The sequence below is a fragment of the Chelonia mydas genome, chromosome 1 (assembly GCF_015237465.2).
Source record: "Chelonia mydas isolate rCheMyd1 chromosome 1, rCheMyd1.pri.v2, whole genome shotgun sequence".
NCBI lineage: Eukaryota > Metazoa > Chordata > Testudines > Cheloniidae > Chelonia > Chelonia mydas.
The window spans coordinates 61,926,658-61,952,500 of record NC_057849.1 but is presented as its reverse complement, the minus strand read 5'-3'; the positions used below and the strand labels follow the sequence as shown (position 1 = coordinate 61,952,500).

The 25,843-nt window shown below is 43.7% G+C and overlaps 1 protein-coding gene across 4 annotated transcripts in view; it reads left to right on the top strand.

Moving 5' to 3' along the window:
- DGKH (diacylglycerol kinase eta) overlaps positions 1 to 25,843 on the top strand; it is a 261,578-nt gene that overhangs the window by 198,058 nt on the left and 37,677 nt on the right. For all 4 annotated transcript variants that reach the window (XM_037894669.2, XM_043533362.1, XM_043533371.1 and 1 more), the window contains 8 exons: positions 1,789 to 1,874; positions 3,622 to 3,721; positions 5,686 to 5,962; positions 7,555 to 7,683; positions 21,967 to 22,101; positions 23,749 to 23,866; positions 24,646 to 24,756; positions 24,918 to 25,014. In XM_037894669.2, the coding sequence (XP_037750597.1) occupies positions 1,789 to 1,874; positions 3,622 to 3,721; positions 5,686 to 5,962; positions 7,555 to 7,683; positions 21,967 to 22,101; positions 23,749 to 23,866; positions 24,646 to 24,756; positions 24,918 to 25,014 (1,053 nt within the window). The remainder of the gene's footprint in view (positions 1 to 1,788; positions 1,875 to 3,621; positions 3,722 to 5,685; positions 5,963 to 7,554; positions 7,684 to 21,966; positions 22,102 to 23,748; positions 23,867 to 24,645; positions 24,757 to 24,917; positions 25,015 to 25,843) is intronic.

The window sequence follows — 25,843 nt, the reverse complement described above, 5'->3', positions numbered from 1 at the left end:
CACAGCTGGGGATGGGAGCAGAGCCCCAGGTGCAAGGCTGGTGGCAGCCAGGGGACCCCGGGTGCGGGGCTGATGGCAGCTGGGGGCCAGGAGTGGAGCACCTGTATTTCCCGTACCTATGGTCCTTTGCCACACAACTCTGTCACCAGTGGATAGATGTCAGTAATGCACTGCAGAGTTTAGGTATTCTTCTAACATTTTGTAGAACAGTCAGTGCCTTCAAATACATCTTCATCTTCTATAGTTAAGAAAAAGAAAATGTATGGAATGTTCTAGTTATATCTTCCTATGAAATTGTTAAATTTAGTTCCAATTAAAGCTAAAGAAACTAATTGTAGAATACTTGTAATCTTAGTATTTAGAGACTAGGTACCATAGGCCATTTTGCTAACTGTAAGTATTCTGAATATAAAGGATCATTTTCTTTTGGGCACCTTGAACTCCCCCGCATATTAATATTTTCTGTATGGTTTAGTTTGGGTTAAACTGAATTTTAAGTATTTGAAACAGTAGAGACTAATAGACCAATCTTACATTATGTGTTGTACCAAATTGCAGCATTGATTTAAAATGGTAGATATTCACACACACACACACACACACACTCTCATTGTCATCATAACCATTTCATTTGGGCCACATTGGGAGCTCAGACATCAGTGTTTGTTCTCCCATGCTACATTTTATTTATTTTCTCTTTAAAATTAAAGATGTTTCATATCAGAGCTCTGGAGCTAAGGTGGGTGGATAAAGGAAAAGAAGAAATTATATTTCTACTTATTCCATGTCATGAATGGAAACTCAAGTAACTAATGTTTAAATCTCAAGAGCACACAGTCATTTTGAAGCAGAACTTAGATTTTAAACTAAGAGCTAGATCCATACCTGATGTGGACTGCCCACTATTAGGGACAGCGTGGAGCTGCACCACCCTAGAGAGAGTGTCAGGAGGCAGAATGGCTCACTGGTGCACAGAGAAAAATCATATGCTATTAAGGTGTAGCTTGCTTCTCCTACATGCTGGTGCAGGGTGAAGTCTATGGACATGGTTCTGGTCCATGATGCCTCCCTACACCCTCCCTGAGCATAGGGGGTGCAGTTCTGTGTGATCCTTACGCAGACTATGCAAGCTGGGGGCATGGGAGGTCTCTGTGCTCTTCCCTGAATGCATCTACATGAAGGCCAAGCAGAACTTGGTGACAAATGGTTTATTATCACAAATGGTTTATTCACTAAGGGCTAGGCTTTGATAGTATTATACCAGTTTAGAAGCCCATACTCCACTGCTCACCCTATTCACTTCAGCTGGACAACTTGTAGAATGAGGTACTGTTCAGTACTAATAAGGATTTCAGAAGCTGGCCCTAAAACTGTGATTTATTCCCAACCCATTGATTTAGTTGCAGGGTATCTTTCACTTTTTTCTGGAAAAAAAGATTCTGACTATTATAGATCTGAAATCTGTTCAGACCATCATCTAGAAAAATAGGATGATATTGTTGGCTATGGAGGCTAATAATTTAAAGGAAACCTTTAATTGGATTTTTAGCACAGAAATAACTATCATTAATTTTTTATCCAGAAAAGAGAGAACTCTAATTCAACATCTCACAGTCACCGTGATTTTGAATATTAAATTGCAGTTAAGGGGAAGCATTTGACCTTTCTGCACTAAGTGTAGATCTAATATTTTGGAAGTAATCCCACTTATCTGGGAATATAATTACCACTTTGTGTTAAATGCTAACACGGGTGGAATATGAAGACTCATTTTTGCTGCATTTTCAGATATCTGCTTATGAGGATTCAGTTGCTGCTCATCTCACAAAAATCCTCAATTCTGATCAACACTCAGTTGTCATATCATCTGCCAAGTGAGTTGATGATTTTGATGTATAGTGTGTGGGATAAATTCCTGTGTACCATATACATATATGAACATTATAACCTTTCCAGTAAGCTCAAATTCCTTCTGACTCTTGATGAGCTAGTTTGACCTAACAGTATCCTGATTTACATGTTATAAAGTACAGTTGGTTTCTTTTTGTAATTATGTTGTATTGTATAATTATATTGTATGTGTTAATGTAATTTAAACAAATCAATCACACAAAAATCTTAAAGATCATGTAATGCAAAAATCACTTAGTTAATTAAGACATTAGTATACTGAGTTAAAATGTAAGCCATATTGTTACTTCTGCATATAAGAGATCTGGTTTACTTAAAGCGGTTTTTTTGTTGTTCATATCCTTTCTTTTAGAAGCACACACATAACCATTGTAGAAGTAGGAGTCTGCAGCTATATGTAATAATTAAATATGAGCTCAAGCCACAAAATTTTGATACCAAATTTGAACACCTCTATATATGAGGGCACATCTCTCTGGAAATCATGAATCCCATATGAAATCCTAGTGTTCCATTTGACCTTGCTGAGAAAAAGAACATCAGAACGGCCATACTAAATGGCCAAAGGTCCATTTAGCCCAGTGTCCTGTCTTCTGAAAGTGGCCAATACCAGGTGCCCCACAGGGAATGAACAGAACAGGTAATCATCAAGTGATCCATCCCCTGTTGACCATTCTCAGCTTCTGGCAAACAGAACCACGGACAGCTCAATGTGGGCAGGGACCAGGGGAGCAACAAAGGAGCTCCTGGCTGGCTGCTGGGACTGAGTAAGGACTGAGCCTGGGGAGGGCCACAGGAAGATAGTGTCTCCAGAAAGGAAGCTCTAGGGATATGACCCCATACCAGGGCCAGGATTACTTAACGACTGAGCCCAGGGAGGGCTAGAGAGACACCAGCCAAGGGGTGATGAGACAGGCCCCTTGTGGACTGTATACCTCAGAAGGGGTCCGTTCTGATACACATACACAGTGTGTGTGACTCAGCGGAGAGCTGAGTCACTGGAAAACCACCTGGGAACCACTGAGAGGGGTCACCAGAACTGAAAGACTGCAGACACACTGTACCAGAAGGGGGCACTCTCGAGAGGTGAGTGCTGGCCCAGTACAGACCCCTGTACCCACGTAGAGTCTCACTGAAGTCTGCATGAGTGCAAGGGTCTGCCCATGTGGAATGATTTGCAGATTGGCCTAAGTCCATAGAGGGAGCACAAGTTGCTATCAACTCTGCTGGTATGGTTGATGATACTGATAATGAAAGGTATGCAAACAAGGCAATAAATAAAAATGACCATGTTAATGTCATCTCAGTTAGAAATAGAAGGGAAAACGGAAGGAAAGAGTAGGGAACCAATGTGTACCAAAAGGCACTGGAGACTTAAAAAGAAAAATATAAAATCTACTTTTAAAAATGATTTGATGGTGTCCCCTTTACAACCAGAATGGTTTACAGTAGTATACACTGTAGAGTAATGGTTATAATTGTATTGGTTCGTCCACTTCCACCTGTGAAGTGTGTGATTTTAAAACTTTCACTATAACTTTTTCTTAATGTTCTCATGCAAAAGAAGCATGGGAGTTCTCTTTGAGTTTGGTGGAATTGTAGTAAGAAAACCAAAAATAAGTTAGTAATTAAAAAATACATCCAATAATCAATATTAATAGATACATCCAGTTCATTTATTTCTATTTTACTCCCTTTTTTTATCCAAAGGATATTATGTGAAACTGTAAAGGACTTTGTATCCAAAATAGGGAAGACCTATGAAAAAACAATGGAAAATGCAGAGGAAGCTGATACCATGGCCATTAAAGTAAGAACATTTCATAACATGTTTTTTTCCAGCTACTATTAGGTTTTTAAAATTTAATGAAAATTAAAGTAATTCAGGGGACTGGGTATTGTAATTCAAAAGTAGTTTAGGAGACCTGACCCTATTCTCAATGAGGTCAGTGGCTATAAGTTGTTTTTCTTTCCATTAAAGGGACCAACTTTACATTAGAAAACAATCTATTAAATTTACTAAAGATGACCCTTTTTCTTTCCCATTCCACAAAATAAACACAAGACTCATAGACTTTAAGGTCAGAAGGGACCGACATGATCATCTAGTCTGACCTCCTGCACATTGCAGGCCACAGAACTCCATGCACCCTCTTCTGTAATACACCCCTAACCTCTGGCTGAGTTACTGAAGTTCTCAAATCCTGATTTAAAGACTCCAAGTTACAGAGAATCCACCATTTGCACTATTTTAAACGTGCAGGTCACCGGTGCCCCATGCTGCAGGTTCTCTGCCAATCTGACCCGGGAGAAAATTCCTTCCTGACCCCAAATATAGCAATCAGTTAGACCCTGAGCATGTGGGCAAGACCAACCAGCCAGATACCTGGGAAAGAATTATCTGTGCTAACTCAGAGCCCTCCCCATCTAGTGTCCCATAACCAATCATTAGAGATATTTGCTGCTACTGGTATGATGGGACTGCAGCTACATGCCATTGTAGGCAGTCCCATCATACCATCCCCTCCATAAACTTATCAAGCTCAGTCTTGAAGTCAGTTAGGTTTTTTGCCCCCACCGCTGACCTTGAAATGCTGTTCCAGAACTTCACTCCTCTGATGGTTAGAAACCTTCATCTAATTTCAAGTCTAAACTTGTTGACGACCACTTTATATCCATTTGTTCTTGTGTCCACATTGGTGCGTAACTTAAATAACTCTCCTCTCTCCCTGGTATTTATCCTTCTGATGTATTTATAAACAGCAATTATATCTCCCCTCAGCCTTGTTTTGGTTAGGCTAAATAGTGGACACTTGATGTTATTGAAAAGCTTATCAATTGAAAAAAATATTTATTTACTTTTCAGTTAGTAGAGAGCATGTATCCTAGGCCAGGGGTTGTCAAACTTCATTGCACCGCAACCTCCTTCTGACAACGAAAATTACTACATGACCCTAGGAGTGGGGACCGAAGCCTGAGCCCACCAGAGCCTTGCTGCCCAGTGGAGGTTGGGGGGAGGGGCAAACCCAAGCCCCCACTGTCCTGGGCAGGGAGGTCGAAGCTCAAGGGCTTCAGCCCCAGGCATGGGGCCTGTAACATGAGCTTCAGCTTTGGCCCTGGGCGGTAGGGCTTGGGCTTCAGCCCCGGGCCTCAGCAAGTCTAAGACAGCCTTGGCAACCCCATTAAAATGGGGTCGTGACCCACTTTGGGGTCCCGACCTACCATTTGAGAACTGCTGTCCTAGGCATATATTTGGAAAGTGTGTAAAATGCATGGCTACAACCACAGTCATTTGCAGAAATATACTGCTGTTGGAATTGACTTCTCTCTAAAAGGGATACAATTAATTGCAATAAAACAATGAGATTGTGAAGAGAAAATAACCAGCTGGAGGAGGGGAGACAATAGTACATATAGTGGGCCAGGCTGAAATCACGGACCCGTGATTTAGAGAGGGGAAGGAAATTAAGAATCTGGTTTGAGAGAGAAAAATTACATAGCAGAAAAAAGAATACTTACTCTGCTGACTAAGTTGCTGTACAATGATGCCTTTGTATTTCAGTCTCTGATATTATTTCTTCACTGTATGCTTAAACAAAACAGAAAACTATTAAAATAGTGTTTAATGAAGAATACAACAAATATCCTGCACAAGAGAAATCATTATCCCAGCTTAGACTCTTAGGTCCCCACACTACAATCTGGTAGTTAACTTTTGAATTGACACTCAAGTGATATTTTTTTTCTTTTTGTTTGTATGTGTAACTTTGTTAGTGTTCAGAATTAAATGAGAAGTTAGACCTATTGCTCCAGGCTCTTCACACCGAAGCCCAGGCTACTCCCATCCTACCACGGATCACTCCCCCCATTGTAGAGGAAGAAGTTGAGGAGTTTTCAAGTGAAGAATCCTTGTCTGAAAGCAAGGAACAGTTAACAGACAGCATTGCAAAGTCTTCCACTCAGAAAATCTTCAAACCAAGAGAACAGTTAATGCTGCGGGCAAACAGTTTAAAGAAGGCAGTGAGGCAAATCATTGAACAAGCAGAAAAAGGTGAACATCAGCAAGGGTTTACTTGTTAACCATAGAGTGTCACTGTTACTGTTGCATAAAGTTCCATTGTTAATATTTGATTCCCATATTCTTACATAAATTCAGTAGATGGTTGTTATAAGCTATCTGGCAAGACATGCCATGTGTTAGAATACTCCTATCCTATAGAGAGAGAGAGGGAGAGAGGAGAGGAGTATTCTGTCTGTCTGTCTGTCTGCATCTTTATACCATATTCATTCCTGTGCTATCTGATGGACAAGATGGAGTCCTTAACATGACATTTGTTTGCTGCCAAAGGGAGTAGCTAGTGGAGATGTACTCAACAATGTAAGAAATCTCTTTCTTTGCTCCTATTGTCATGTTGGTCTGAATTCCTGAGAGGAGTACAATCACATATGCTTTGGGTTTTGTTTTTTAAATTTGCAGAAATAAATGGCATTCCTATTTTTTTTCTTAATCTTGCACTAAAACTAAAACTAAATTTATAGTTACTGAATTCATTTTCTTATAGAAAAGTCTTATGGTGTAATGTAGCTTACAGGAATATTTTTCTTTAAAAATGAAGAAATTGGATGCCAAAATTGGGTGAAAGTAGCAATAAGATAGCATAGTTGATCACCAGAAGTCAGGGACCCACTTCTCCAGGTGCTACATGTGTACAGCTTCCATAGGTGTCAGAGGGATTAGCTTGCATGCAGCGGCTGGGAAATCAGGCTTCTTAGTGCTAAGTTTTGCTTTCAACAGTAGTGTTAATTTACCTGTGTACACATAGGTACATATATTTTCTGTTCCTATTTTTCTGATTAAATGTGTAGCTTCATATGTTGTATATCAGCAAATGTTTACTTCAAAATGGACAGGATGTGACAATGTCTGAGTGTTCTCTTCAGGTTCCTCATAGCATAGGTAGGCTACATTATATAACTATAATTCAGAGTTTCATTTATTCAAAAGTAAGAGAGAAAACTTCTGTTTACAAAATTAGTGAGGTTTACAAAAATGTACTTGTAGCAAAGCACCTGCTTTGCACTGAGTCTCACAATTACTGTGGGTATTTGTGAATGCAGGTGGCCAGTTATACATAACTAGCCTTAAGCATGCTCAGACACTATACTGATTGCATGCACAAATTAAGCACACAGTTGTGTGCATGTAATTTTGAAAATTAGACCCAAAATATATTCTCAGAAAATACAGTGATATTAGAAAATTTGACCCAACTATATAGTGTATAACTGGGCTAAATGGGATTTCTGATGTAATATGTTTTGTTTACTTTTGTAACTCTTCTCCTTCAGAAAGAAAAGTACTGAAAATTATCAGCAGGACGCTTTGCCAAACCATCATAGAGTTCCATTTTTAAAGTATTATTATCGATATGGTGGTGAATCACCTCTCAGTTTATTTTTTCATTATCACTGGCAGAGGATTGATAAACTGCTCTTGAACTGATTAGGCAGAACGGTCCTTTTCTTAATATCTGTATGTCCTAAATTAGTGCTACAGAAGTAGGATGTTAATTTTCTACAGAAGCTTTGCATATGTGTATTTTCTCTGAAGAAATTTTAACTATTTTTCCTCCTGCTATTCAGTTGTGGATGAACAGAATGCTCACACTGAAGAACAAGTGAACCAATCCCCTATAGAATATAGTAAGGAATTGGATGAATCCAAAGAAGAAGAAAAAGAGGAAGATACAAAGGAATATGAATCTCTGACAAGTAAGTAAATCCAGAGTAAAATTCTTTAAAACTCTATAGCGTATTACTTCTATTATGAAACCAAAGTAGTGACTTCATAGTTAAACTGGTTAGACAGTTTCCATTATTAGCCTGATTCTGATGCACATATACACCCTCCACTTTTTGGGAAAAAAAGTCGTCTTTGTGAGTAAACTGTCCTATATATCTCTCGATAGCAGCCATCTTGAACTTCACCTGGCTTCACTTGTAGTGGCTCTTGAAACTGGTATGAAGCCTGAAAGTGGGGCTCAGTGCTGTAAGCTTTGATTGTTGTTTTTGCAAAGCTTATAACTTCTTTGAGGTATCGTACGGTTCTGTTCTGTTGTTTTGACACCTTCCTGAGAAACAGCAGCGTGAAACCTTCCTGCACCTGATATAAGTTGAAAAGATCAGTGCAGGTTTATATGAGACAATTTAAGATCATCTGTTAGAATTCGTGTTCTCAACAGGACAGATTTTAGTTTCAGATGGAAACTGCTGATAGTTTTTAATCCATAGGTGGGAGGCGGGTGAGTTTAATATGATGTTGGAACCTTAATTGTTAATATCCTGAATTTCTGGCTTTTTTTTTTTTTTTTTAAACTATAGCATTCTGTTAATGCTAGTTAATGGATGCAACATTCACAACCCTAACTTTTATTTTTTTCTATGTGGGTATCTTTCCAAACCTTTGTTTCTCTGTGTGGTATTTGGGCAGATGACATGCTAAGAATCCAGAATGTGCCCTTTGGAGTCTGGGCCATATTCATCTACTTTGATATCCATACTAGGACATCATAACTATATAACAGAAACCTGATTTTATGTGCTAGATCTGTATTGTTGTTAAATATTTTAAAGAGGGAACAAAATGTTACTGAAATTGGCACAAACGGCAATAAATAAGTGTGCACTTACCAGAGAGGCTAGGGTTTTGAAGGACTGAATGGGCATGGAAACGAACTTGTTCCGTGTAGGTGGTTCCTTTTAAAGCAGGGTTAGAGCACAAAGAAGGGCTAATGTGGGAAGCTTCTGTTCCTGCTGCCTATGCTGAGCCCTTTTGAGAGGATTTCAGACTCTAAGGCTGGAAATTTTTATGACCATTATGTTTAAAGTTTAATTATAGTTGTCAAGGCTGAATCCAAACTCTGTCACTTTGAGTGTAGGAAGTGGGGCCCTCAAGGATTTTAAAAATTAATACTTGCCACTCCAGGCTTGTATTAAAGTCCCATGGTTACAGCTTGTCTCTGACCTTGGCTTGGCTGCCACCACCCATGTGCAAAAAAAACCCCTTTGAACTGAGGAGGGAGCACTTGGGAATTCCTTCCTGTGGGGTACCCTCAAGCTATTTCACACACCGCTCCCCGCCCCCCAGGGAAGAGCTGAGAAAGAAAACAAAGGAAATTAGCTGTAGCTACCGGCTAATCAAACCACATGCACCAAACCTCTTAGGACACCAAAAATCCAGTCTGTTCTTAAAAAAGGTAAATTTTATTAAAAACAAAAAGGAAAAAATTACGTCTGGAACTTAGGCTTTTGCTAGATTTTAAAAGAGCAATTCCAAAAATCAAGCACCCAAAATAGCTTTCTTGGGGGTTCAGCTTAAAGGTTACAAGCAAACAAAAGCATCTGTGGTTAGCACAGAGGAGTCCACAAGCCAATAATAAATAAAAGAAATAACCCTAATCGCGTCTAGCTAAACATTCTGGTCTACTTACACATTTGGAGTTCAGATAAGTAGTTCTAGGCATGATGTGATGATTTATGATCATTCTTGGCTTAAGCTACTTATAGCATGGCTGTTCTGACCCTCCAGCCCAGAGAACAACAGACAAAGGGAAAGTTTATTTCCCAATTTTAAAAAGTTTTACCTTCCCATTGGCTCTTTTGGTCAGGTGCCCACTTTTTTTTTTTTTTTTTTTTTTTTTAACCTGGGGGACTTTTTAACCCTTTACAGGTAAAGCAAGTAAAGAACAGCTACCAAGAGGGATTTTACATCTAACTGGCTGGCTGGGTGTCCATCAAAGGGAGCTATCGCCCCCCTTTATTTATCACAATAATAAAGAATGAAACTTAGAATTTTATTTTACTTATATTGTTAATTAATTGTTGGTGATTGGGAATTACCTTTAGAATGGGGATGTACCATGTGCTGGGGCTCCCCATTGCCATACTTGAACAGAAATGGGCTGAGTTGAGTTATTTGGAGGTGGACAAGCCAAAGAGTCTGTTATGTTAGGAAAAAATATTTTTCTAAGAAGTCTCTGCTTCATATACAGAAACTTGTGCTGAATTTGTTCTTCCACAAATTCTGCTCTTAAAATAATGGAGGGTTGCATATCAGAACCACAGTATTTAAAAATAAATATGTAGACCTTTATTTAAAACAGCATGTGCAGAGTTGAGCATCCTCGTTATTATAACATCCTCGTTATTGCAAAAAGAGAGAGACAAAGCTTAACCTAACTTTGTGGTAGTTTGCATTTGCTGATTTCATGGCCGATAAACATTTCTGTTAGATAGGAATAGCCAACAATACTGAACTTGTTTGTGCATCAAATAACCATTGATTCCTATAGTAATACTAGTGTACTTATTAGGAAGTTGTATCAATATTCAGACATCTAATGTGTGAAGTGGAGTACATGTTAATGTTGTCAGTGGGAGATGGGTGTTTCAGGAGAAACCATGAAACATTAATTCAATTACCTGCAATGAAACATCAGTTTTACTCATGAGGACTGTGTTCGTTTTTATAAGAGCATGAACAGCAAAACTTTATTTTTATTGCAGCTTATCCCCATGAGTCTCATCTGTCAAATAAAGAGCAGCTGTTCTGCTGATTTTTCTTTTAATGCTACTGCCTTGTTCCTGAGTACCGAGAAAACGAGTTGTAAGAATAGCACTGTGAATTTTTGAGGAGCATTAAGCAGAGTGAAAGATAATTGTGTTCTGAGTATTATTTGTTAATCCTCTGAGATTCTTCCTCAGTTGCTTTATGAAAGTAGTATTTTCCATGCATTAATTAACTTAGTCTAAATAGATAATAATGTTTAATTAGATAAAATTTGAATATCATTTTCCATCTGTATTTCTGTTAGCTCCCTAACACGTAAGAATGGTGTTTTGTCATACACACGAGAATCATTTTTTTGTGTTGATATTATGTCCTTCAACATCATCTCCTTATAACGTCTGTAGTTAATTTGTGAATTCTTAGAATTTAAAGCCAGAAGGGACAGTTAGATGACCTAGTCTGACTTCCTGTGTATCACGGGCTATAGATCCTCATCCAGTTACCCCTATGTTGAGCCCAATAACTTGAATTTGACTCAAGTATATCTTCTGGAAATGTATTTAGGCTTAATTTTTCAGGATACTGGAGAACCATCACTTAATTGGTAGTTTGGTCTAATGCTTAATCACCCCTCACTGTTAAAAAATTGTGCTTTATTTCTAATCTGAATTTGTCTGGCTTTAACCTCCAGCAGTTGGTTCTTGTTATAACTTTCTCTACTAGATTTGATACCCTTTACATTCTCCATGTGAAGGTACTTACACTCCATAATAAAGTTACTACTCAGTCTTTGTTTGATGAGCTAAACAGATTGAGTTCTTTGCGTCTCTCACAGTAAGGCATTTTCTCCAGCCCTCAAATAATTTTTGTGACTCTTCTCTGCACTCTCTTCAGTTTGTCAGCATAATAATTCACCCATATGAAATGCAGGACATTTTCACATTGTTCTGTTTGTAATGTGCAAGATTATATTAACTGTTGACTTTTTATAGTATATTTTCTGTGAACTTTTTGAAACCATGATAGTGCAAATGGTGAAAGAAAATGTTCAGGTCAGCTGATTTCCGTGGGTTTTTTTCTTTTCCATGTACGTGGAGGTCAGCATGGTTCAGGCCATCAGAAGTTGAAGTAGTTTGGACATGTACAGTAAACTGCGGAGGAGATGGCCAAGAGCTACCAGGAGTGTGATCATCTTCTGTCTATGCAGGCACACAGAAGTGCCTTGCCAAATGCCAATAGGTGTTACAAAATTGCTCTTACCAAGATCACTAGTGACCTATTCCTGGCCATGGCTAAGCGCCACTTTTCCATCCTTTCGTCTTTGATCTATCCACAGTCTTTAACACTGATAGTTTGATGGACTACTCAGCTCCTCTACATAGTGTGATGTCTTATTGATCCATTCTCCTCCATTCTATTAGCAGTTACTTCTGCTGATCGCTTCCGTGAGTTTGTGGTCTTTGTGAAGGGTCAGCTCTTGACTGGTTTCCCTTACCAAGCCTTTTGACATCAAGAGACAGGGGACCTCAAAAGGCTTTCTCTCCCCTGTTGAGTTCAGTTTGGTTTTGGACGAGGAAGATCAGTACTTCTCTGATTTCCCAGAAACTCAATACCTGGAAGCTCTCTTGCCCCCACATCCTAGTTACTTGATGCCGCTGTTGGCAGCCACTGTCAATGATTAACTTAGGGATTTTCTACAAAGGAAGTTGTACCAGTATACAGTAAGTACTGTGTGAATTTAAACTGCTACAGTTATACTGGTATAACTCTCCAAGAGGAAACTTTTATTCTGTAAAACTGTGCCTTTTTTCTCGTTTATCTTTATGTTGTTTTAGAAGCAGTTTAAGCTAAAATGGGAAGAGCCATTCTTATTTTGGAATAAGAGTGTCTTCATGGGGAGTTGCAGTGGTTTAACTGTATCTGTACAATTATACCAGTATAACTTCATGTGCTGAGAGGCCTTTAGAGAGAAGGATGCTGACCATCCTCAGTTATGTAGAGGTTTTCCCTGTCCTCAAGAAATGGAGTGAGATTCCATGCTGCACATCTAAGGAGCCTAACGGGATGTGGGGGGCTAAGGTGTCTTTAAGCCTTCTTTGCGCTTTTCCAAATCTTGGCTGCTCCTGGGGTCAGAGCAGCCACGAGGACCATTTACAGCCCTGGGAGTTATTTCTAAACACGGGATAGAACATCACCAGTGTATTGATGATACACAGCTGAATATCATCTATTGCACATAGACCTACTAGATCTGTCTTGACTTGGCGAACTACTTGACAATAGTCAGTTCCAGCTGGATGCACTGGAATTATAGTAGTTTTCTGTCCTCAACCCTGGGAAGATTGAAATCTTGCTGGGGTGGAGGGTCATCAGTATGTGACACCTTCCTCTTCTCTACTATTCCCATTTAGTGGGGTCTTGTTTGGAGGTTTTAAAACAGGTAGTCTTTTTTGATCATGCCCTAAGAGATTGTATGTAGCAGAAAGCCAAGCAGGAGGGAACTGAGGAAGGTTCTAGCTGAGATTCTACAGTCACGTAATGAGTAGCTTCAGAAATAATAGTATTTTTGTTAAATTAAAAAAGTTTCTTATCGTGTAAGTCTTTCTGGATACTTCACTACTGCTACATGGCAGCTTTACTCTGGCAAACCATGTTTTGGGCATGGATAGGAGACATTTATTTACTTTCCCAGATTCTTGTGCTATACCCCAATTTATCCCATTCTTCATTGAGTGCTTGTTCACGTCCATTCCACATTATGTGTGTGTGCGTTGCGTGCACGAGCATCGGAAACTTTTCCCCTTAGCGGCGGCCGGCGGGGCCTCCGAGTGGCGCCACTGTGCCATGCATATATACCCCTGCTGCCTGACCCCCTCCAGTTCCTTCTTACTGTCCGTGACGGCATTGGAACAACCTCTCTCTCTTGTATGAGAGCGGTCCTTTAGCCTTTCTCTTATAGATAGCTGTTATCAGTTAGCATACCTTTGTTGTGCAAACTTAAGTGATTAGGTGCTTGGACGCTTCCAGCACCGGCTCCGGGCCACGGGGCATGCCGCAAGTCCACGGGTTTAAGGCTTGTGCCACATGCCGCAAGCCTATGCCAGTTAGTGACCCCCATGGCTCGTGTCTATGTTGCCTGGGGGAAGAACATCAAACTGAGCGGTGTAAGATTTGCAAGGCGTTCAAGCCAAGAACAAAGAAAGAAAGAGACTTTCGTTTAAAGCAGTTGTTGATGGAAGCCGCATTACAGCCACCAGACCCAGAGCGCCCGGCGTCGGCTCCAGCTTCCTCTGTGCGTAGTGCCCCGGAGCTGTCCGGAGACCTAGCACCGGCTAAACACCGAAAGCTGTCAGCCCCACAGCACCAGACTAGGCCCCGGCACCAATCGTCCTCCCCAGTGCGGCCCACGGCGCAGCCAAAAGGAAGGTGTGGACGTTCCCCGCATAGGAGGCCGGCACCTTCCAAGGCCCCAAGCGCCGATAAGAGTGGGAAGGCCGCTGTACCGGCCCTGGCACCGGCGGCTCCAGCACCACAAGTCCCACCGAGCCCAGTCCTAAGTGAGCTCAGTGCGGATGATTGGCTCGAGGACTTAATGGATGCCCTCCACGCCTGACACCTTTGAGATGGCAAAGGACCTCATTGAGCTGTTGGCGACGAGCCCCCTCCTGTACAGGGAGAATCCTCTGGCACCCATGCCACGGGTGCTGTCGAGGGGTAAGCTGGAAATGGTGTGCCGTTTGAGGACGCCATCCCGGCACTGCTCCCGGAGTTGGTCCTGGTCGAGCTCCTTGTCTGCGGACTCCCAGTTACCCACGGCTCAGAAGGAAGTCGCGGTATTGGGAGTGGATCGACGCGAGGAAGTAACGGATGAGGCATGACACTCCCCAGCACCAACTGGAGACTGGCACCAGGAAGAGTCGAGACGGCCCTCACCGGAGGACTCCCGCAGGCGACGATCCCGGTCTCAAGAACGCCGGTCCTGGTCCGGATCCCTGTCCTGGGGATATTGGTACCGGTCTCACTCCCGTTCTGTTAGGAGCCACTCGTCAATCTCTCGCTGGCACTGCTGTGGCCTTTGCAGTTGGCGTTGCCGCAGTCTGGTGCCGACTCCAGCCTTTGCAGTTAATCGCACTGTGCTCCGGACAGCAAGGACCCTCAGACGGGGTGGCACCCCCAATGGGGGCCAACAGGTCACTGGCCCTTCTGGACTCCTTGGGCCTATCAACAGCGCCAAGAGGCCCCATCCAGGGCGAGCTACTTGGTGCAGTGCTCCTGGTCCCTGCAACCATGCCTGACGGCGCTGGAAGCTACAGTATTCAGGCCTCCAGCATCCCCCCAGGGTAAACTGGAGAGACCAGCACTGAACCCGGTGCAGCCCTGAGGTCTCCCGAGCCGGAGGCCCCTCCCGCGGGAGAAGGGGAGCAGGAGGACCAGCCAGAGGGGGTTGAGCAGCTGCTAACCTCCTCGTCATCCCCGGATGAGGCGGTGGCAGGAACAGTGGTGTCTGGCCCTCCACCCATAGACCACAGAGCCCACCAGGAGCTACTGTATAGGGTCACCCAGAACCTGGGGCTGCAGGACGAGGAGATGGTTGAGCAGGAGGACCCCATGGTGGACATTTTGAGCCCCGAAGGTCCATCTAGAATAGTGCTCCTGCTCATTAAGACCATCCAATCGAATTATAAGACTATATGGCAGACCCTGGCCTCCAGCGCTCCAACGGCCAAGGGTGTGGAGCACAAGCCCCGTCAAAGGGCTACGAATTCTTATTTTGCCACCCAAGTCCTTGCTCACTGGTGGTCTTGGCGGTGAACGAAAGGGAGCGCCATGGTCAACAGGCCCCGGCACCTAAGGCCAAGGAGGCGAAACGCCCGGACCTTTTTGGCAGAAAGGTGTACTCGTCGGGGGGCCTTCAGTTGAGGATTGCTAACCAGCAGGCCATTCTCAACAGGCATAATTTTAACTCCTGGGCAGCGGTGGGGAAGTTTAAGGACAACCTCCCACAAGGCTCCCAACAGGAGTTTATGGCCCTGGTGGATGAGGGCAAGGCAGTGGCTAAGACCTCTCTCCAGGCCTCTCTGGATTCAGCAGACGCGATGGCCAGAACAATCTTGTCGGGGGTGGTCATGAGGTGCTCGGCGTGGCTGCAGGAGTCACGCCTGCCACCTGAGGTCCAGAGTACACTTGAGAACCTCCCCTTTGAAGGGTCCAGGCTCTTTTTGGACCAGACAGACGCAAGGATGCATAGCCTCAAGGACTACACTTAAGTCGCTGGGTATGCACACCCCAGTGATGCAGAGGAAGCCCTTTAAGCTGCAGCCTTCCCCTCAGCGTCAGTACCAGCCTCGTCATAGGCATGAGCCTTACCGTAGGCGAAGCAGGGGTAACAGGCGACGGCGCAATAATAACAATAATAATGTGCCGGGCCAGAACCAAGGTCAGCACAAATCCCAGCTGGGCACTAAGCCGGGCTTTTGAAGGTGCGCTCGAGGACAGCATACCAGACCAGTCACCAGATCCGTCCCCTTGTTTCCTGAACCACGTGTCCCATTTCTCCCGTGCGTGGTCCAGTATTACGTCGGACCGTTGGGTCTTACGCATGGTACGGAATGGGTACTCGCTGCAGTTCTCTTCCCTCCCTCCCACCCCCCTGCCCCGTCCCTCTTCAGGGACCCCTCTCACGAGCATCTCCTAGAGAAGGAGGTTCGCTCGCTGCTACAGGCGGGAGCGGTAAAGGCAGTGCCGCATGGCCTAAGGGGGAAAGGTTTCTACTCCAGGTATTTCCTCATCCCCAAGGCCAAAGGGGGCCTTCGTCCCATTTTAGACCTACGAAAGCTCAACAAGTTCCTGGTCAAGGCCCGGTTCCGCATGGTGTCTCTGGGCACCATCATCCCTTCCCTGGATCCGGGAGGCTGGTATGCTGCCCTCGACGTGAAGGACGCGGACTTTCATGTCGCCATCCATCCAGCTCATCGGCGGTTCCTGCGCTTCACCATGGGCCAACAGCATTACCAGTTTGCGGTTCTCCCATTCGGTGTAGCTGTGGCCCCACGGGTGTCCACGAAGTGCATGGCGGTGGTGGCAGCCTTCTTACGGAGGCAGAGAATCCGGGTGTACCCGTACCTCGACGATTGGCTCCTGGAGGGTTGATCCGAAGCGGAAGTGCGGGGCCACGTGGAGGTGGTCCTGAGATTGTTCCATGAGCTGGGGCTCCTGATCAACTTCCCCAAGTCCACTCTCGTGCGCACGCAGAGAGTGGAATTCATAGGGGCGGTCCTGGACGCGGTGCAGGCCAGGGCAAGCCTTTCCAGTATCCCGCTTCCGAGCTATCCAGCAAGAGGTGGCCTTCCTGCGCCAGTTTCCAACGACAACGGCCAGGTGCTGCCTGCGGCATGCCAGACTGAGACTCAGGACTCCGCAGGCGTGTCTCGCTTGGGTATACCGCCCAGGCAGGGACTCCCTGGACGTGATAGTGACAGCCCCAGGGGACTTGCTGGACTCCCTGCTGTGGTGGCAGTCCCATCCTGTGGCTTGAGAAGGCATCCCCTTTGCCGCCCCACAGCGGGACCTGATGCTGGTGATGGACGCATCAGACCATGGATCGGGGGCTCATCTGGGGGACCTCAGGACTCAGGGCTTGTGGAACGGGGCAGAGCGGTCGCTCCATATCAATGTGAAGGAGCTCAGGGCAGTTCGTCTCGCCTGCCAGACCTTTCACGCCACTCTGAATGGTCACAGCGGGACAGTTCTGACAGACAACACTACTGCCATATTTTATATAAACAAGCAGGGCGGGGCCCATTCCTCGCCGCTCTGTCGTGAGGCTCTCCTCCTCTGGGACTTTTGTATAGCCCACGCCATTCTCCTTGAGGCGTCCTATCTCCCGGGGGTGCGAAACGAACTGGCGGACTACTTCAGCAGGTTGTATCACATGCACAAGTGGACGTTCAGAGCGGACGTCGTGCTTTCGCTCTTCCGCAGGTGGGGGTTTCCCCGGGTAGACCTGTTTGCCACCAGGGCCAAGGGCCAATGCCCAGTGCCCACGGTTCTGCTCATTCCAGGGCCACAGCCCGGGCTCAGTTGCAGATGCATTTGCGATCCCGTGGGGAAGGGGCTTGATGTATGCGTTTCCCCGGCTCTCCTTGGTACACAAGGTCCTGCTCAAGGTACGCAGGGACAGGGCGGCAGTGGTCCTCATCGCCCCGGCGTGGCCCCGCCAGCACTGGTAACACAACGCTCCTAGAGCTGTCGGTGGAGGCCCCTGTAGTCCTGCCCCTACACTGGGACCTCATCACGCAGGACCGTGGGCGGCTTCTCCACCCTGACCTGCAATCACTACACCTGATGGCATGGAAGCTCTGTGGCTAAATGTCTTGGAGAGCCAGTGCTCTCTTCCTGTGCAGCAGATTCTGCTTGGCAGTAGGGAACCCTCTACCAGGGTTACCTATATGGCCAATTGGAAAAGGTTATCCTGTTGGTGTGAGCCCCAACAGGTGCAGCCGTGCCAGGCCCCGGTGCAAGCCATTCTCAAGTACCTCCTGCACCTCAAGCAGCAGGGGCTGGCCCCATCCTCACTTAGAGTGCACCTGGCAGCTATCTCCGCCTTCCATCCGGGGTTTTCGGGGGCTCGGTGTTTTCCCACCCAATGGTGGGACCGTTCCTTAAAGGATTGGAGAGGATGTTTCCATACTCACGCCCCCCAATCCCTCCTTGGAACCTTAACTTGGTCCTCTCTAAACTCATGGGACCCCCGTTCGAGCCCCTCGCTACCTGCTCCCTCCTCCACCTTTCCTGGAAGATGGCATTTCTGGTTGCCATTACCTCAGCCAGAAGGGTGTCCGAGCTGAGGGCTTTCATCTCTGAGCCACCACATACAGTGTTTCACAAGGATAAGGTGCAGCTCCGACCGCACCCCAAGTTCCTCCCTAAGGTGGTCTCGCAATTCCATTTGGGCCAGGACATTTGTCTGCAGGTATTTTTTCCAAAACCCCATACGGACCTGAGTCACCGCAGCTTACACACCCTGGATGTCCGTTGAGCGCTAGCGTTCTATTTGGAGCGCACCAAACCCTTTCGTAAATCTGCGCAGCTGTTTGTGGCCGTAGCCGAGAGAATGAAAGGCCTCTCAGTGTCGGCGCAGCAGATCTTGTCTTGGATAACAAGCTGCATCTGGGCATGCTATGAGCTCGCAGGTGTTCCGGCTCCGATGGTCACAGCCCACTCGAGCAGGGCGCAAGCGACTTCCACGGCTTTCCTGGCTCAGGTCCCAATCCAGGAGATCTGCAGAGCAGCCACCTGGTCCTCGGTGCACACCTTCACGACCCACTACTCGGTCAACCAGCAGGCTAGAGAGGATGCGGCGGTTGGCAGAGCAGTCCTCCGAGCAGTTGTTCCGTGACTCCTACCCTCCTCCAGAGGTAAGCTTGTGATTCACCTAATGTGGCATGGACATGAAGAAGCACTCGAAGAAGAAAAAATGGTTACTTACCTTCTCGTAACTGTTGTTCTTAGAGATGTGTTGTCCATTCCACCACCCATCCTCCTACCCCTCTGTCAGAGTCACCGGCAAGAAGGAACCGGAGGGGGTCGGGCGGCAGCGGTATGTATGCGGGGTGCAGTGGCGCCACTCGGGGGGGCCCCGACGGGAGCCGCTAAGGCAAAAAGTTTCCGACGCTTGTGCACGTGGCGCACGCGCACCTATTGTGGAATGGACGTGAACAACACATCTCGAAGAACAGCAGTTACGAGAAGGTAAGTAACCGTTTTTTATGACGTTACAACAGCAACATGCTCTGGCGGCTCTAGGGCTCCATTATTATAATTCCCTCCTGGTATGATTTCCAGCAGTGGGCTTTTGTCACAGCTTACTAGTACAGAATGCTGCAGGGTGTTTCCTTAGTGATTTAAGAAGCCATCACTGTGTAATACTCCCACCCTGCGTTCTTTATTTATACACTGACTGCCTGTAACGTTGTGGATGAATTTTAAACTGTCACTGTTAGAGCCTTTAATGTGAATTTCTACTCTGAAAATGACTTCTAAAATGGTATCTCTTTACTTATCTTTATCCCTTCTCTGTGGCATAGTGAGTATATCTGCTCACTTTAGTGACAATAATACATTTTTACTGCTGTTGCTCCTGCAGACACAACACAGCTGAGAGAGTCTGAGCTGGATTCTATTTCCAGTTTGTGCATCATTAACAAAATTGTTTACTAAAGTCCAACTACCTGGCTAATCAGTCAGACTTATGTAATTCCATTGACATTAGGAGGTTGCACAAGCGTCACTGAAAGTATAGTCTGAAGACAGTGTGGTTACACTGCTGATGAGCTTAGCTTTCAGATCCCATGCTGACTTTGCAAAGCTAGTAATTAGAAAACACCTTCCCCCATCTCTTTTACTTGTAAGTGGATCATGTTTGACCTAGATGTCATGTAGAGACAATAAACATAGACCCCCTACAAAGCCATTTTATTGAGTTGCTTGTCAGAGCAGGACCATATTTTTGACTGTAGGCCCAGCTAAGTTTGATCTCCCCTTTGAGCCTGCACCTAGAGCTGATGTCATGATCATGTGTTAGGTCCCAGTTCAGGAAAACACTTTAACTTTTAAGCACACGCTTCCGTCCCATTGAAGTTAATGGACATAAACACATACTTAAGTATTTTTGCTTAAATTCTTTCCTGAACCAGGGCCTCATGTTGACCTATAATCTGTCCCAAACTGTAGTCGGTTCTATGGTGTTTCCTCTTTCCGTTTGCCACAGCTCCTCCACTCCCTTCCTTTAAACACCAAGTAAAGACTTGCATTTATTCCCAGTTTTTAAAAAATGGGAAGTACTCTTACCCCTAATTATAGATTACTTGTTACCCCAACTATTAGAATGTTTTCCTTTCTCCTCCATTTTTCTTTATTTTTATTAGGGCAGTTTTTATTAGATTTGTTTATAATTTATTATGAAATTATTATATAGCACTCCAAGAACTTTGGATGTGGGTTAGTGGCCTTATACATAATTCATATTGCAGCAAATCTTTTAAACTTAGAATTAATTTTGCCTTTTTTTCCTTCTTAATTCTGCATTTTTTTTCAATGGGACATCCTATTACATTTATCAGAAATGAAGTGCAGCGTTTAAGGTAATATTAAATTAGTGTTTTCCCTAATGAATTGAAGTGGAAGTTGGGAACTCCAGAGGTCGTCTTCTGTGTATCTTTGAGGATTTTCATTTGGGCTAATCACTTGAACTTCCTGCATCTGAGTTTCTCCATGAGTAAAATAAATGAAATAAATAAACAAATAAATGGGGATATTTCTGGTTACAGTCCCGTGCTTAGGCTGACCCTTTTGAGATCCTTTTCCAGTTCCATGCACCCTTGCAAGGCATGATTGTGCCTTCGCTTTTCTTTGGGGTGGATATCCATGATCCAATCACTCCCTGGCTGGGTGTCTGGGTTACACCCCCCTGATTGCCAGTTTGGATATCTAGCAGGCTCCATCGGCATGGCACCTATCAGAGTTTCCCTTCGGCAGCCTGTGGACAGTAATAATATGCAGTGACACAGAAGCAGTTTCTTTAAAACAAATTGTGATTTATTTGCCAAAGGTGCACAGCACTCCAAGAAGTGGATTTAAAATAACACATCTATGTGCTGACTGTCTTAACTACGCTTGGCATTCCTTCTCAGCCCCTCAGTAGACATGACTTAGCTGTGGTGTCCTGCATTCTCTTGGGGACCAAGTTACATTGTGCTTTCAGCAGACCCAGACTCTGTCAGTCTGTAGCAGCTGACAACCTTTTCTCCCCACTCCCTTTCTGCAGGGCAGATCTTTTAACAGATCTGTGTCTTTTGATCTCTAGATTCTCCGCCTTGGCAAAACAGCTACATCTTCACAGCTATATTCCTGGTTATTGTGTTTGAACATTTCCTGGGGTGCTTCTTATATAGGGCATTATTTCATCTTTCCTGCTTGGTTTCTTTAACAACTCCTTTTGATCTAACTCTATAGCAAGTAACCCATCACAAGCAAACACACAGAGGGACACACAATATTCATACAAAACAATATAGATATTTGCCAGTTCTCCAGAGATCTCAAAGAGATTTAATAGGTTAGATCAGGGGTTCTCAAACTGGGGGTCGGGATCCCTCAGGGGGGTCATGAGGTTATTACATGCGGGGGGTCGCGAGCTGTCAGCCTCCACCCCAAACCCCGCTTTGCCTTCAGCATTTATAATGGTGTTAAATATATAAAAAATTGTTTTTAATGTATAAAGGGGGTCGCGCTCAGAGGCTTGCAATGTGAAAAGGGTTACCAGTGCAAAAGTCTGAGAACCCTTGGGCTAGATTAATAATTCATGCTTGTACAATATGTTGAGGCTCTGAACCTTAGATAAGCACATATGCAATTGTATCTACAATTCGTGTGTGGGTGTATATTTTGTTCTAACTTTGTTATTTCTTCTTCTTTTTTTGGCATAGTTAAAACTGCACCAAAATCTCCAGATCGACATACGAGTCGGGGCATCCCCTCTCATACTGGCTCTTTCTCTGCCCCAGCTGTGGCAGCCGGCAAAGAAAACCTCCCTGTACTTAACACCAGGATAATCTGCCCAGGTAATGATGATTCTGAACTCTATTAGTCCTTTTAGTATCGTGCTATATGCCACAATTAGTTGTTAAATAATAATATTGCACTTACATAGTGTCTTCCACCCAGAGATGTCAAAGACTTTACAAAAATGAGTGAATTTCTATGCATAACCTCTTTGTGTGGTACAATTGAGAAAGTATGTTAATTGAAAATGCTTCTGGTCACTGTCCTGAGCACCAGATATATTGCAAAAGCATTGCACTTGGTTTGGGAATGAGGAGCAGAAATGGGAGGGCTGTGTTCATCGTCCATTACTGACTGATTAGTGGAGTCAAAGGAACCTTGATCCCCTAGTGGATGAAGGCTGTGCTAGCCTAGTAAGAGACTAAAGGCCAGAGTTCGGTAAGAAATGATCTTTTGACTGAATTAAATGCAAGGGGACATACCTGTCAGTAAAAATATCATAAATTAAACTGTAAAAAGGTACTTTGCAACAATAGCAGTTAGGAAATCTGTACACATCCCAAATTAAAAATGTATACCAGAAAGCATTGCTAAAACACTGGCTTAATGAACTTTCATTATCAATATTAACAACATAGGTTGAAACTAAGCATGTATTGTTTGTAGATCACTTTAACTAAAAGCTTTTGAAAGCAAATTTCTGTCTGCATTAATTAAACACAGCTGTGCATGTTACTTTGATATTAGCCAAAATGGGCATGGCAGGGTTGCCAACTTTCCAGTAGGCAAAACTAATCAGGCTCTGACCCTTCCCATGGTAGAAACAAAAATTGTTTCTTAGCTCATTAGTCAAGTTCTCCCTTCCAGCCTCTCCTCTTCTGTCTTCCTTATTTATTTTCATTTAACTTGTATTTCTGTGTTTTTACACCTGTCTGTCTCTCTCTCTCTCTCTTTCCTCCCCATCCCTCTTCTTTCCAGCACTGTCTTTCTGTTCTCTATTCCCCTTGCCCTCATTTTCCACCCATACTTGTTTGTTCTGTCTCTTTGTCCTTCTCTCACTTGTCTTCAACCCCTTCCTCCCTGTCTAAGAGATCAAAGTGCTGGCTTTACACATTTTGCAGGGAAGTTCTCTTGTGTAAAAGGGTGGCAAGGGAAGAATTCCCTGTTGAACATACATTTATCAAGCCAAATTAAGGAGTTAAGCATTTCTCAAAGATTCTAAATGTGATGACAGGCTGCATGAACAATGATCCTGCTCTGGAAGCCTGCGCGCCTCCCCACCCCCAACTCCTCCCAAAACCTACCCGAAGTAATGAAATAGTTTGGAGACTGGGTGACTGGACTAAGAGATGAAAAATATGGTAACCTTCAGTGGCATTAGGTGAGCCAGTTAATTACTGTGCAACCTGTCACCTCCGGAGTCTTGGATTGAAATCGTGACATTTTTCTCCAATGGTGGACAGTGAACCACCACAGAATTCAACTCAGTTGGCTTTCTGCTCAAGAGAGGCCAAGACTGGAAGAAAGAGGTAATGTAGGTAGAACTGAGATGCAGTAGCAGAGCTGTCTGAGAAAGCGCACTTCCTGTCCATCCTGTGCTTGGCTATAGACAATACTATCTCTCAGGATTTCATGCGTTACATTAAAAAAATATTGCTGTGACTCTGTTTTTTAATATTGTTTTGTTTCTGTGTTTTCTCCTTCAGGTTTAAGAGCTGGTTTAGCTGCCTCAATTGCGGGGAGTTCTATTATCAGCAAAATGTTACTTGCAAACATTGATCCATTTGGTGCTACCCCATTTATTGACCCTGATCCAGATTCACTGTAAGAAAATCTCCTTGTTTTCTCAAATTGACTGTGTTGAGGTTCAGTCTTTTTTCCTTAATCATTTCTTTAGGAAATTGTACTTTGTAATTACTAGAATGTATGACGCAAGCCTTAAAGCACAATTTTTATAGATAATAATGCTCAATAAATTCAAAGAGCCAGATGGTGTCTTTTAGGCAGAGGCGCTGAGTTAAAGGCAATGCAGAGTCGCATTGCTACAGCAGGATCACTGGAAGGCGTTGTGGCCAGTGAAGCTCCTTGATACACACATGAAGCATGTTCTCTGTTCACCTTAGGAGCATGCAACTTCCTCCACCATGGGCAAGCTCCCCTAGGTAGGGTTGGGGAGGTAAAGCCCTGTCTCTTCTCTGTCCCTTTTGAGGTGACTTACACTCCATGGTCCCTGTGACTGCTATAGAGCAGAAGGATGGTCCAGTGGTTATGGCACCAGCCTAGGACATGGGAGATCTGGGCTCAATTTCCTGCTCCATCACAGACTTCCTGTGTGCCTCAGTTTCCCATCTGTAAAATAGGGATAATAGCACTTCCCTGTCTTCCAGGGGTGTTGAGAGTTTAAATACATTAAAGTTTGTGAGGTGTTCAGATACTGAGTGATGGGGCCATATCAGTATCTAAGATCAATCAATCAAATGCTTTGCACCCTGCCTCGGTCATGTGCCTGTGCTCGGGCCAGCCACAATCTAGCTCAAAGCTCTAAAGTAATTGTTCAGATAACTTCATAACTGGATACTTACATATATGTATTCTTTTCACAGGGAAGGATATTCAGAAAAATGTGTCATGAACAACTACTTTGGAATTGGATTAGATGCAAAAATTTCATTAGAATTTAATAATAAGCGAGAGGAACACCCTGAAAAGTGCCGGTAATGGACTTCTTAGTGATAAAGCAGAGGAATTTAATTTTTCTTAATGTTGTTATTCTGTTTGCTTTATTTTATATCCTTAACTTTTGACTCTTTCCACAGCTTTGATACATAACAAATTGCATGCTTCAGTATATGAATTTTTATTTACTTATTTCCAGAAGCCGGACAAAGAACATGATGTGGTATGGGGTGCTTGGTACCAAAGAATTACTGCAAAGGACCTATAAGAACTTAGAACAAAAAGTTCAGCTTGAGGTAATATTTATTTTATTTACAGATTCAATGAGTTTTTGCCATTAAAATTTACAGTGCAGAACATGGGGATCATCTTGAAATATCTCACTTGTTTTTTACCTAAGTTAGGTGAAACTATGAAAAATCTGTCCCTCATAAATGTAGTCTGTGAAATGCCGTGGATGAGAAGTTCATCACAATGTGACTCCTTGGACACACAATAAGTATTCTGAAATCTGCAAAAGTATGGCATCCAATGTTTCTGAATAACTTTTATCGTTGTCACTCCTATTATTTTTTTGTATAATTAAAGAGACAATAGACTCTAAGTGATCTGTTTTCTCAATATGCAACTCCCACTGACACCAATAAGAGTTTTGGGGGCACATTGAACGGAGAATAGATCTCAAGAACAACAATAAAAACATATATACGTTGATGGAAAAAAAAGATCATTAATCCTATCAGGTTGGTTTAACCTGTATGGAAACTGACTAAATGTCTATACAAAGTACATAATAAACATCTTGGAAAAGAAGGCTTAAGAATCATTAAAAATGACTTCATGATAAATGACAGATGAATGTAGTACATAAAGAATTTAGTACATAAAGAACTAGGGCATTTAGAGAGACTTTCCTAATTCCAATATTGAGGGAGCTGTGTAGAAGTAGCAAGATATTGTGTCTTGCCACAACACAGATACATGTATAAATCAATTCAATCTGGCTAGTTCCTACTCTAGTTCTAAAACCAAATTTAAGCCTTTTTCAAAATACTGGGAACTTGAAAACATTAATGCTTAACAAGTTCAGATATGTAGCAAGAGATTAGCCGTGATATAAGTCTG